The following is a 12,354-nucleotide window of genomic DNA, read 5'->3' as shown; positions in this document are numbered from 1 at the left end:
GGAGGGGCTGGGCTAAAGGCCGTGGGCAGGGGGTGTTGTCCACCAGGGTGAGAGGGCCTTGAAGGGCGCCTCCTTGTCGTCAGGATGGGGCATTGCACACGGCAAAAGGCCGCTCCCTGCACCTGGGGCCCAGCTTTTCCAATTCTGCTCCAGCTCCCGGAAGCCATCTTGGTGGGACAGTGAGTTTCCAGTCCAGGGGTAGAGACTATACGGGAAGGCAAGAGTGATGGGGTGCTCCCAGAGGCCCCTCTTTGGGTCCAGAGGGCGGGCTGGGGGATCCCCAAGGTCTCCCCGGGCTCTCTAGCCGCTTCAGGAAGACTCCCTGGGGAATGAGGGTGACCTCGGCCTCTGGTCTCCAGCTGGAGGATCCTGTGAATCCTCTAGAAAAACTAGACATCGATTGTGCTTGACTCCCCCCAATGAGACACCGTGAGCTGGGGATAGTCAGGGTTTTATAAGATCAGAGGGAGGAGGCAGAGTCCTTGGGGAGCACGGCCTGGGGACCAGATCTCTCCCTGTGGTTTCAGGCCTGTCCTCACACCCGTCACACCCGTCACTCTAAACTAGTTGGCCCTTCCCAGAAGTCACCTGGTGTTTCTGCCTCTGCAGTCTCTCCCACCCCCACTCCTACCCACAGGAGTGCTTTCCTATTCATCCTGCATAGCCCGGATGCTGCCTCTTCCAGGAAGGCTTCCAGGACTCCCAGATTGAGAGAGTGCTCTCCTCCAAGTTCCTGCAGGGGCACGCTGTCTGCCCATCAGCGTTCTCATGTTGACTCACAACCTCTTCCCAAGGAACCCCCCATGGTCAGGTATCAGGTCTCCTCTATCTCTACATACCTGATTCTTGGCCTCATGCCTGACACAGAATCCACGCCAGTGACGCTTGAGGAATGGACACCACACACAGGGAGAAGCTGGAATGGCACCACACACAGGGAGAGGGCTGGGGCAGAGGCCAAGGCCGCCATGCAGGTGCAAGCTACCCTCAACACCTCTCACCCCGCCTGACTGGTGACAGGCCCACAGTTTCGCCTTGTCTCTGAAGCATCTCAAGGCAGGAGCCACACACCTTTGGTCCCTGCTGGCCTCCTCTCCCTGGCAGGAGGACTGCCCCTCACCTGTCCTGAGAGCTCGCCCAGATCGGGGGACCAGGTGGGAGAATCTCACAAGCAGGTGGAGGACACGGGATAGGGAGGAGCCAGGCATGTGGGGGACAGATGGCTGGCAGATGGCCCTGGGACCCCAAAGCTGACTGGTGAGAGCAGGGCTTCAAGGATCCTCAAGTCTGTGTCCTCTCCCCAAAGCTCCCTGGGTCCTGAAGCCTAGAGCGAGGCAGCTTCCACCTTGCCTGACCAGGGCAGAGGCCAAAGCAGTGTGCCCACTTTCCAGATGGGAGTATTAAGGCACTAGGGAGCCAGGCATCTCACCCCCACACATGGGTCAGAGGATCCACGGTCTCTGCTACCACAGGCAGATGAGTTAGTATAGGTGGCATGTGAGGGGTATGTGTGACCCAGGTAGTGTGGGGGACCCAGGTTGGGGAGTCAGAGAGCTGTGCTGCAAAGGCTGACAGGCAGATGTCCCTGGAGTCCGTTCCTCCACACAAGGTGGCGGAGGGCTTCATTGAGAATGACACTGTTAACTGCTGATTGGGGTCTGATAACAGAGGCTAGTGCTCTGGGTACCTCTGAGCCTCAACTTCTTTGAGGTCCCCCGAATCACCCTCGCTTAACCTTCAGGGCTGCTCTGGCCCCTCCCCAGCACCCCCAGCCTTGCCCGATGTGTGCAAAGCACCCTGACACCCTCCCCTCCTTACCAGCTCACAGCCACTACCCCCACCCTGACTCTTGTTGCATCTCACTCAGACACAGCAGAAGCCTCTCATCGGGTCCGCAGCCTCATCTGTCCTCCAAGGCGCCAACGCCTGCAGTCTCGCTCTGACCATGCCGCTCCATGCTCAGAATCTTCAGTGGCTCCCCGTTGCTTGTCTGATTCACTCCAGATCCCTTAGCTTGGCTTTCAGAACCCTCTTTGCTTGGGTCTCAACTCAACCTTCATTGCTCTCTGTGGTGTCCCCTGTGCTCCCAGGCCCAAGACCTATTCCCTCTCCTGGAAAGCCAGCCCTTCCTGCTGCTTCCCAGACTCTCACCCATCCATCCAGGCCCTGGTCCTAGCTCCCTCCCCTTCTGAGCACTCCCAGGATGGAAATGCCTCAAAGACAGAGTCTTGTCATCGTCATCTGTGTCGTCACCATCTTCTTCTTTCTTTTCTGCTGCCCAGGCTGGAGTGCAGTGGCACGATCATGGCTCACTGCAGTCTTGACCTGCTGGGTTCAAGCAATCCTTCTGCCTCAGTCACCCAAAAAGCTGGGACGACAGGCGCATGCCATCACACCTGGCTTTTTTATTTATTCATTTTTGCTATGTTGCCCAGGCTGGTTTCAAACTCCTGGGCTCAAGCGATCCTCCCGCCTTGGCCTCCCAAAGTGCTGGGATTACAGCCGTGTCTCATCTGTTTTCTAGCCCAACAAAGTACACAGCCCAGAGCTTGGTCTAGCCGGGGACCGAGAGCTGTGAGACAAGCAGAGAAACATTCTGTGCATTCATCCAGTCAGCATTCATTGAGGACCTACTGTGTGCCTGGTTTACAATGGTGACCAAGGCCAGTGTGGTGTCTGCCCTGTGGAGTGTAGACAGCACATTGCAATGGTGACCAAGGCCGGTGCGCTGTCTGCCCTGTGGAGCGTAGACAGCACATGTTCTAGAATGTGCTGAGGATTAGCCGCAGCACCATCTGCCTGGCTCCTGCAGCCCGGTGAGGCTGCCTGCTGGTTGCCTGTGTCCAGGGAACGCGTCCCATCACGGAACTAGGCCGGGGGTTCTGTGACAGCTCTTGGCAGGGCTGTCCTCCTTCAGCACAGGCCTGGGTCAGAGGCCACACCCACTCACCTGCTCAGGGCCACTCCCTGCAGGGCTCCACGCCCCCATGGCTGTCCCTAGGACTGGGCAGCTCTGGTCTCCAGATGTCATAGGGACTGAGCAGCAGGGCCTGGCTGGGCTGGAGGGGGGAGGGACTCTCTTCTGCATTGTCTTCATTCCCCTCATGTGGGGAGGAGAAGGAGTGAAGGAGGAGGAGGGAGAGGGAAGACATTCCCCCCCTGGTCCCATGGGCCACAGAGCCCCGCACTGCAGACCCGCTACCGGCAGGGATGATATCCACACACTGAGTCCTGCACAGCACAAGGGACACCGGCTGGGGGCTACAGTAGGGCCCCGTAAGACCCCTTCGAGTTGCTGCATTGTGGAGTGAGCAGGACCCCCGGAGAGGAGCAGGGGTGGCTGCTCAGGAAATCTGGGCCATGGTTATTCACCAACTGGAACAGAGCTACTCTTGGTGCTTATTTCAAATGTTTGAACAGCTAGTGAGACTGCAGTGCGCACTGCAGCCTGGACCCACAGGATACCAACTCCAGCTAAAACCACATGTTTTATTGATGTTCTTCATGGACAATGCAGGACCAGGTGTACAAGTGCTGCTCATGCCCCACACCTGGCAGCCTTCCCCACCCCCTGCCCCATAAGCCCCACGGGCCAGTCTTTGAGCAGCCGGCCCCCTGCAGGTCTCCCTGTTGCCCCCTCCCCACGCCAGCCTCCGGGAGGCAGGAAACGGCAGGGCTGGCCTCCAGGCTTGAGCTCTGAGGTCAGAAGAGAGCCAAGGCTGAACGGCTCAGCTCTTCTTTCCTCCCTGTGCCCCTCCCACTGCTTAAGTAGGGCCAGGCTTAGGGGTGGGGATGCCCTCCGTGACCCCTCCATTGGCAGCCTAGGCTCCCTGTCAGCCCTCTCTACCCCATGCTTCTCCTCCAAGTAACCTGTTCTGCTGACCACAAGATGGCAGAGTGGCCATTTTGGGGGGGGGCGGTGAATCAGTGCACTGGCGGTAGAGAAGGTGGCCCTGATAGCAGGGATCTCATCATCATCCTGTTCACCACTGCATTGCCAGTGCCTGGAAGAGGCTGGGAATGGAAGTTGGCACTCAATAAATATACGTAGGATGGTGAAGAATGAATGAATGAATGAATATGGGAGGGAGAAGTATGAGCAGGTCAAGCCATGATGACATCATCTCTCTAGGGGGTATGAAGACAAGACCAGGGTACAGTCCTCGGCCCAGGAACTCAGGTGCTGCCTCTGTCACTGGTGTCACTGTGGCCAGCCGCTGGACATTGCAGGTGAGGATTCTGCTGCCCACGTGCATGTCTCATTGGCTTTGGGAGCAGTCAGGAGGGGGCACGTGCTGTCCCCACCCCCTCATGTGCCCCAGGGGTCCGATCCTGGGGATCTCAGAACCCACAGCAGCACCCCAGCCCAGAGCCTGCCAGACCAGCAGGAGGGTCTGGGAGCTGCCCCCTGACCTTCTGGTCATCCCCATCCCCTAGCCTCAACTTCCCTGATGTTGCCCCTGAAAGCTGAGCATGACCTCTGGGCTCTTCCTTCCGCACCACTGCCCCCACCTGACCCCGACACGGCCTCCTCTCCCTGTCCTCAAATGCCAGCCCCTCAGCCACCCAGGTGGTCCTGTCTCTCCAGAGACTCTCTCTCCAGTGGCTGGGTTGGGTCCCAAAAGTTTGCATGGTGATTTTCAGACCCCTACGTGCCCAACCTCCCCTCCATGAAAGCAAGTAACTCACAGGTGTCTCTGTGGACCTTTCCTCTGAGCCCAGCCATCACACAGGGGGCACCAGAAGTCGCCGCGGAAAGCCACCTCTCCGCTGATCTAGAAGGCCCCTATGCAGATGACTGCAGACCTGCTGTAATGCCCCCAGTGATGGAGCACTCACGACCTCCCTGGGTAGCCATTCAAACACTGAACAGCTTCAGCTTCTAGAGTGTTCTTCATACAGAACACAAAGGGGCCCACTTGTCCATCTCACTTCTCCTCCCCAGGCCCTCTTCTCTGTTTCTAATGCTCCTCACCAGCACTCAACTCTCTGTCTCTCTGTCTCTGTCTCTCTCTCTCTCTCTGTGACTCTCTGTCTCTCTGTCTCTCTGTGTCTGTCTCTCTCTCTCTCTCTCACACACACACACTCACACACAGACACACACGCCTGTCCCTTTCCATATAGTCACACAGTCACATGCTCCCTCATCCATCGGTACCTCGCCTTTCTCTCTCCTTACCCTCTCGCATCTGGCAAAGACCTGGAGGCCGGCGGCCAAAGGAAAGGCGGGAAGGTGCCAGGGAGGAGAAGTGGATGGCACCCAGCCAGGTCCTGGGCTGGGCTGGCCGGCTGGGGCAGGGTGGACAGGGAGCAGCAGCTGGAAACAGCAGGCCATGGCTGCTGCCTCCCAGGGAGGGGTCCTTGACCCTGGGGGGGTGGCAGCCAGGTCCTGGGTTCCCTTCCCCACAGAGGGGATCAGAGCGCCCCCCCCCCCAGTTTCCCAGGCAGTGGGCAGGGCTGACCTGGCCACCCCTCACACGTGGAGATTTTCCACACTCTCCAGCCTCCAGGTCTCAGGGACTCTCAAACCAGCAGCAAGAAGCCACTCCCCACTCTCAACTTGGGGTGAGCAGAAGCTTCCAGCACACAGCAGTGGTGACATGAGACACGGGGGCAGGGAATGAACCAGGCAGGGAGAAGCAGGGCGCCTGAGGAGAAGACACGGAAGCAGAGGCAGCTACCAGGGGCGCCTGGGCGGCTCTTCTCCCATCGTGACCCACCAGCCCCCGCTGCTCTCGACGGGTCGAGGACCGGGGAGGAGGCTAGGACCTTACCGGCGCGCGTTGTCGCGGGAATGGGGAGACAAGGGTGCCTGGTCTGTGGGCGTTCTGCTACTTGTCCCACGGCTTGGCGCTCTCGCTGCCGACATTGAACATGGGGACCAGCAGCCCCAGCAGCCACCTCTTTCCGAAGACCTCCTGCAGGTTCTTGCGCCAGGGCCGGGCCCGCACGGCCACCCCCTTCCGCGCCTGGTGGCGAGTCTGCCCCCGGAGAATCAACAGCAGCTGGTGGCAGCAGAAGCCGGCGCAGGCCAGGCCGATGGCCAACCAGAGGTAGAGCATCAGGATGACGAACATCTCAGAACCCAGGACAGCTCCTGCGGGGGGAGGGGACACGCGGTTACACCCCGGCCGCGTCCGCCCGGCGGGGAGGGGGAGGCCGGCGAGGGAGGCTGGCGCTGCGTCTCGCCGCCGTCTCGGCTGCTGCGGGGGGAGCACGGTGAGCGGCCGCCCTAACTTTTCCCTCGTGCCCACGGCTCCTGCGGCGAGCCGGGAGGCAGGGGGACCCGTCCAAGCAGGAAGGAGGCTCGAGGGGCTCAGCGGGAGAGCCCGGAGCTGGGTGGGGGAGGCCTGCCTGTCTCGGCCTCCTCTTTCCGGGCTGGAGGCAGGGCAAGGGCTGTTCTCAGGAGGAGAGAGGGGTCAGCCGAGGACCGAAAGAGGGGGCTAGACTGCAGCACCTTCTCCCCACCCAGCTGGGAGCACCAGCGGAGAGGACTCGAGAAAGTGTCAAGATGATGGAGAGCCAGGCCTAGTCATCAAGAAGTCACGAGTGGAGTCTCCAGGGCAGAGCAGAGCGCGGACGTAGAGAATTATTCCGTCATTAATGTTAACAAGAGGACAGTGTGGCCGCCAGCACAAAGCTTGCTGAGGCTGGAGGAGGCCCCCAAGGTCATCAGCTCAAACCCTGCTGTGACCTGGGACCTCCCCTAAGCCCTCTAAACCGAGCAGCTCCTGTCACTGGTTTTTAACAGCCATGGAGAGACAGCTCCCCTTTTCTTCCTCAGGTTTGGGCGCTTGGTTTATGCTGGGTTTGAATCTCCCAGCTGTGCGGACTTGTACGAGCTCCCTAACCTCTCCTAACTGCAGTTTGCTCATCTGTAAAATGGGCGTAATAATCATGATTTCGTGGGGTTGCAGGATTCAAGGAAATGGTGTATGGGGTGGCCGGAGTCTGGTTCGCCCTCATGCTGTGCTCCCTGGGGTCATTTTACAGATGAGGAGAGGACACCTGAAAAGCATTCAAGTTTAACTCCCCAAGCCCTCAAGCTTTTACTTTCTCCATTCCAGGGCTTGGGAAATCCTTTCCAGGACCTTCCAGCGTCCTGGCTGTGCTGCAACTTCGGCAGCCATGGAAAAGACACTTGACCTGTCCAGCAGCCAGGGCAGCGGGCCCAAGAGAGAGCTCGCAAGCCCCGGCAGCCCTGCACTCCCTGGAAGGCAACCCCACCATCAACCCCTCCAGTGGGGTGTGGGGGCCTGCCCCAGGGATCCCCGCCTCAGGACCCTTCCTCACCCTGAATATCTCAACCTAATTCCACCCTTCCCCAGCTTCCTCCCACTCAGCCCACCTCTTCCCTGGTCTCCCCACTGTCCAGACCCCTGGGGACTGGGCTTTCAAAACCCAGCCAGTGCTGCGCTTGGTGGCTCAGTCTGTAATCCCGTGCTTTGGGAGGCTGAGGTGAGTGGATTTGCCTGAGCCCGCGGGTTCGAGAGCCGCCTGGGTAACTTGGCGAGACCTCATCTCTACAATAAATCAAAAAATTAGCCGGGCATGGTAGAGCGCACCTGTAGTTCCAGCTACTTGGAAGGTTGAGGCGGAAGGATCAACGGAGCCCAGCAGGTTGAGGCTGCGGTGGCCGGGAGCGCCCCCACACTCCAGTCTGGACAACAGAGTGAGACTCCAACTCAAAACAAAAAACAAACAAAAAAAACCCCACCCAGTCTGAGCAGAGTGAACTTGGTGGCCAGGGAGGATGTGGTTGGCTTCAGGGTTGCTGGCTGGTGGCCTCCCCTCATCATCCCCAGGAGCTTTGGAGGCAGGTTGTTTGTTTGTTTGTTTGTTTGTTGCAAAGTTGGAGACAGCTGCCCAGGGGACAGAAGGCTGGCTTCAACTGCCACTTAGACTCCCTCTGCCGGCACAGGGGCAGCTGCAGGGCCAGGCTCAAGTTGGGCTGTGCCATCCCCTGACCCCCTTCTCCCTTGTCAGCACAGATTAGCTGAGGCAGCCATGTGCGGGATGGAGGATCCCGGGACCATGGTGCCTTGTGGCGTGAGGGATGCTGACAGGCCATCGCTGCCCTCCAACTGGGACGTGGGAACATCGGAGCTGTCAAGTTCAGCCTGCCTGGCGACACCGCCGGAGGGCCAGCTTGGTGGACGGAAGCTGTTTCCCACAGGGTTTTTTTCTGGAACTAAATCAAGGCATGAGGAAAAGAACTTGTGGCCTTTTCCTGGCCCCATGCAGCCGCTAAAAGGGCTATTCTGGGGACCTGCTTTCTCTGGAAGTGTTTGAAGTCACCTAACCAGGCTGCTTCAGCCCCTCTTAACTATTTTATAATGGTTCTGCTTTTTTTTTTTTTTAGATCAAAGAATTTTCCTAAAGGGTATGAACAGTCACATCAACCAATCTCCCCTTCCCCTGCTTCCCACTGCCAAGCATCTATAACAGCTTTGACAGATCAGTCAGCATCTTCTTGAATGCACCCAGGAAAGAGGCTCCCTCCTTTCCTCTGGGCTGGGAGGCAGTGGAGAGAATGAGCCTTGGAGGCCAGCAGCCCTGAGTCTGGATCTCGGGCTGGAGTCTCACCAGCTGTGTGGCACTGATGCAACTTAACCTTGCCAAACCGTTGACTCCTGAGCCCACTCCCCACCCTCTTGAGGTGGGATCTCTCTCTGTCACCCAGGCTGGAGTGCAGTGGCACGATCACGGTTCACCGAAGCCTCCACCTTTGGGCTTAGGTGCTCCTTCCGCCTCAGCTTCCCTCGTAGCTGGGTCTTCAAGCACGCTCCACAATGCCCAGCTAACTTTTCATTTTTTAATTTTATAGCGATAAGGTCTCACTATGTAGCCCAGGCTGGTTTCGAACTCCTGGGCTCAAGCAATCCTCCTGCCTCCACCTTCCAAAGTGCCGGGTAATAGGCATGAACCTCCACACCTGGCCATCCTGAGTCCTTAACATGGAGATGATAATACTTGCCTCACAGACTTGTCATGAGGTTGGATGAAATGAGACATGAGCCAGGGGCACATAATCACTGATCAATGAAGGGTAGTCCCTTTGCCCTCTACTGGATGTCCTGGGGGCACCTACCATGCTGCTGTCCCCTTCCCAAATGCCAGGGTGCAAGGCAGATGGTGGCATCTCCATTTCCCAGCTAAGAATAAGGTACAGAGAGGTGACACACCCAAAGCCCAAAGAAAGGACACCTAAAACTTAACTCGCTAGTCCCCTCCCTCTTTGGCATCAGCTACAGGCCTGTGGTTGACAGCCACTTTCATTTTAAGGAGACCCGTCCTGCTTTTAGCTCTCAGGGCCCCGCTCCCAGCCATCCCAGGCTCTGGTGGCAGATGTGACTCAGAGCTGGGGATAGCTCGACTTCTAGGAAGCAACTCACCCCTACTTACTCTCCCCTGCCCACCTGTCCCCCGAGTGGCCGAGAGAGGATGGGCTCTCACCATGTGGACCAGGAATCAGGGAGGAAGAGAGGGGAAGGGTGAGCCACAGCCACGGAGGGAGAGGAGGCGGGAGAGCTGGGGAGAAGAAATCTTGGCCTCCTTTTCCCCTGGGTATGGAGAGGAGGTGAAAGACAGCGGAGCTTATCCTCCTGCTGGAATAGGGGTCTGGGCCCCCCAGGTGGGCACCGACGGGCTCTGTTCTCTCATCAGATCCAACCTAGCAGATAGGAAGAGGCCTCGAATCAAACCACTTCAAGGGCTTCCTTCTGGAACCTTCCATTTGTGTGGTGGGTGAAGCCACTTGGAAGAGAAAGTGTCGGCAGGCTCCCTGGTTCTCCCCCCTAATCCACCTGCCTTTGCTCACACCCCACCTCCCAGCCCGCCCACCTGCCTTCCCCCTTGCTGGTTATTTCTGTCCCAGCAGCCTCCTGTGTCAGCAAGGGATCCAAAAGGCCCGAGAGCCATGAGTTCTGGGTCCAGCTCAGCCCTCAAGGCAACCCCTGTGGCTGGGTCCTCCCTGGACTTCTGTGTTCCCACTGACAAACAGCACAGTCATCCTATGCCTGGCAAGAACCAGGCTGTAGCCATAGCAAAGACACACAGGATGGCTTCCCCAGAGTGGAGTGGAATTTTTACGAGCGCCCCACCCAGGCATCTCAGGACAACCCTGGGCTCTCAGTGGATGTAGTTGTGCCCTGTCTGTCTTTGTTCCTGGGGGGCCGGTGAGCGAGGGGCCAGGCTGTATACCCTGTGCTGCCGAAGGAGAGCGTCAGACCGCGGATTGGGGACCTGAGGGGCAGGCCAGAGGCTGCTCCCAGCAGTAGGAAGGCCCTAGGCAAGCCACCTCATCCCTTCTGAGTCTCAGTTTCTTCATCTGAGAAAAGGAGATGACAATGCCAGGCACACTCACGTGCACGCGGCCACCTGTGGGAGCCAAGTCAGAGTCAAAGGCCAGGATGGGGAGGGAGTGGAGGGACACAGGGGCCAATGTCAAGACTGCAGTAAGAGCTACCACTGGGAGCTGAGTACTTCTAGGGCCTGGCACCAGGGAGTGCTCCTTGGTGCTCATGAGTGGAAGCAGAGTCCTCATCAAGGCATCCCACCGGGCGCCCAAGTCACAGCCTACATACCTGGCTACTGCAAGTGTAAGAGCCTCCTGGAGTACCAGGCCCCAGCCAGAAGCCCCTTCCCAGAGCCACAGAAGGCTGGAGGATGCCTGCTGGGTCCAACATGCCGGAGGGTGGGGCTCAGCCTCCTGCTGGGCTGGCCCAGGCCAAGTTTAGACTTAATGCGGTTGGTTGACAAGACCTCTGGAGGGCAAAGTCCTTGGGTAGCCGTGAGCAGAGGAAGGCCAGGCAGAGGAAGTCCAGAAAGGCAGGACAAGGGTGTATCTCTCCAGAGAACACCAGATGTGGGTGTGCTTCTCAGGGAAAGTCAGGCATGGGTGTACCTCCCTAGGAAGGCCAGACATGTGTGTATCGCCCCAGGGAAGGCCAGGCATGGTGTACATAATCGAGGAAGGTCAGACATGGGGGTACCTCCCCAGGAAATGTCAGACATGAGTGTACCTCCCGAGGGAATATCCTCGCGTGGGTGTACCTCACATGGAAGGATGGCCAGTAGCTTGCCCTGCTTAGCTCAGAGTAGGTGTATTGCCTGGATGTCACAATTCTTTTTCTCTCTTTTTTTTTTGGTGCCATGCCTCAAAAGAATACCACAATTTATGAGCGAGCAAATAGCCAGCACGATGGAGGAAGATCGTGGGGAAAGGGGAAGAAGTTGCCAGATCAAATGCAGCATACCCAGTTAATTTGCATTTCAGGTGGACAAGAGCAACTTTTCTCAGTATAAATATGTCTCATGCAATATTTGGGACATAACCGTACTACAATTTACAAGTTGTTTATCTGATATTTTAATTTAGCAGGGTTCCTTTTTTTTGTTGTGTTCTTACTCTCTCACCCAGGTTGGAGTGCAGTGGCAGGATCAGGGCTCACTGCCTCAACTCCCTGGACCAGGAGATCCTCCCACCACAACCTCCCAAATAGCTGGGACTACAGGCACATGCTACCATGACCAGCTAATTTTTCTAATTCTTTCTTTTTCTTTCTTTCTTTCTTTCTTTCTTTCTTTCTTTCTCTCTTCCTTTCTTTCGTCGTGGTGATGAGATCTCGCTATGTTGCCCAGGCTGGTCTTGAACCCCTGGGCTCAGGGTTTGGAGTCTGGCAACCTTTGGGGCGGGAGTCTCTGTGTAGAACCCTACAGCCCTCCAAGACCCACTCACCGGAGAAGAACTGGCTGATGGAGGTGGGCAGGAGTGTCAGGAAGGCAAGCGGGTGGGCGAAGGAGATGGAGAGCACAGCAGAGATGTAGGCCACGCCGGCCACCGTGGAGTAGAGGCAGGCCAGCGAGGTGTACAGGCAGAACAGGACGAAGTTCCGCATGTTCCTGCTGCCGATGCAGTTGCCGGTGAAGAAGCAGTGGTGGTCATGCCTCAGGGTGACCCTGGCGCACACGCGACAGAAGTGGGTGCTGGGGGCGGGGCACGGGTCCCTCCCAGCCAGGGTCCCCTGGCAGGCACCCAGGTCGTCCGGGGAGTTCTGGATGACCAGGACATAGTTGCCCAGGGCGTTGGCCGACAGGAAGAGGAAGAAGGCCCCATGGAGCAGGGCAGGCGAGACGAGCCGGGCGGCCGCGGGGTCCTCGTGCATGCTGGGCAGGAAGAGAAACAGCTGCAGCACGAAGGTCACCAGCGAGATGCCCAAGAAGTAGGCGGGGGCCACCACGTTAAGCAGCCGCAGGGCCAGCATCCTCGATTACATTCCTGCCGGCCGGGGGAGAGGAGAGGGCTCACTGCAGGGCTCAGGGGGGTAGGAGGTGGGGGAGAGGGGCTGGGGG

The 12,354-nt window shown here is 58.1% G+C and overlaps 1 protein-coding gene across 1 annotated transcript in view; it reads right to left on the bottom strand.

The window, feature by feature from the left end:
- The window catches only part of ZDHHC22 (zinc finger DHHC-type containing 22), a 14,200-nt gene that overhangs the window by 484 nt on the left and 1,362 nt on the right, over positions 1–12,354 (bottom strand). Inside the window, exons 2-3 of the mRNA XM_008054014.2 lie at positions 11,741–12,282; positions 5,775–6,097 (exon numbers count right to left, since the gene is read on the bottom strand). Of these exons, the coding sequence (XP_008052205.1) occupies positions 5,832–6,097; positions 11,741–12,266 (792 nt within the window). The 5' untranslated portion in view covers positions 12,267–12,282 and the 3' untranslated portion in view covers positions 5,775–5,831. The remainder of the gene's footprint in view (positions 1–5,774; positions 6,098–11,740; positions 12,283–12,354) is intronic.

Source organism: Carlito syrichta, unplaced genomic scaffold (assembly GCF_000164805.1).
Source record: "Carlito syrichta isolate Samal-C Ts95f unplaced genomic scaffold, Tarsius_syrichta-2.0.1 Scaffold76748, whole genome shotgun sequence".
Taxonomy (NCBI): Eukaryota; Metazoa; Chordata; class Mammalia; order Primates; family Tarsiidae; genus Carlito; species Carlito syrichta.
Note: the sequence above shows the minus strand (reverse complement) of the source record. Positions and strands in the feature narration are given on the sequence as shown.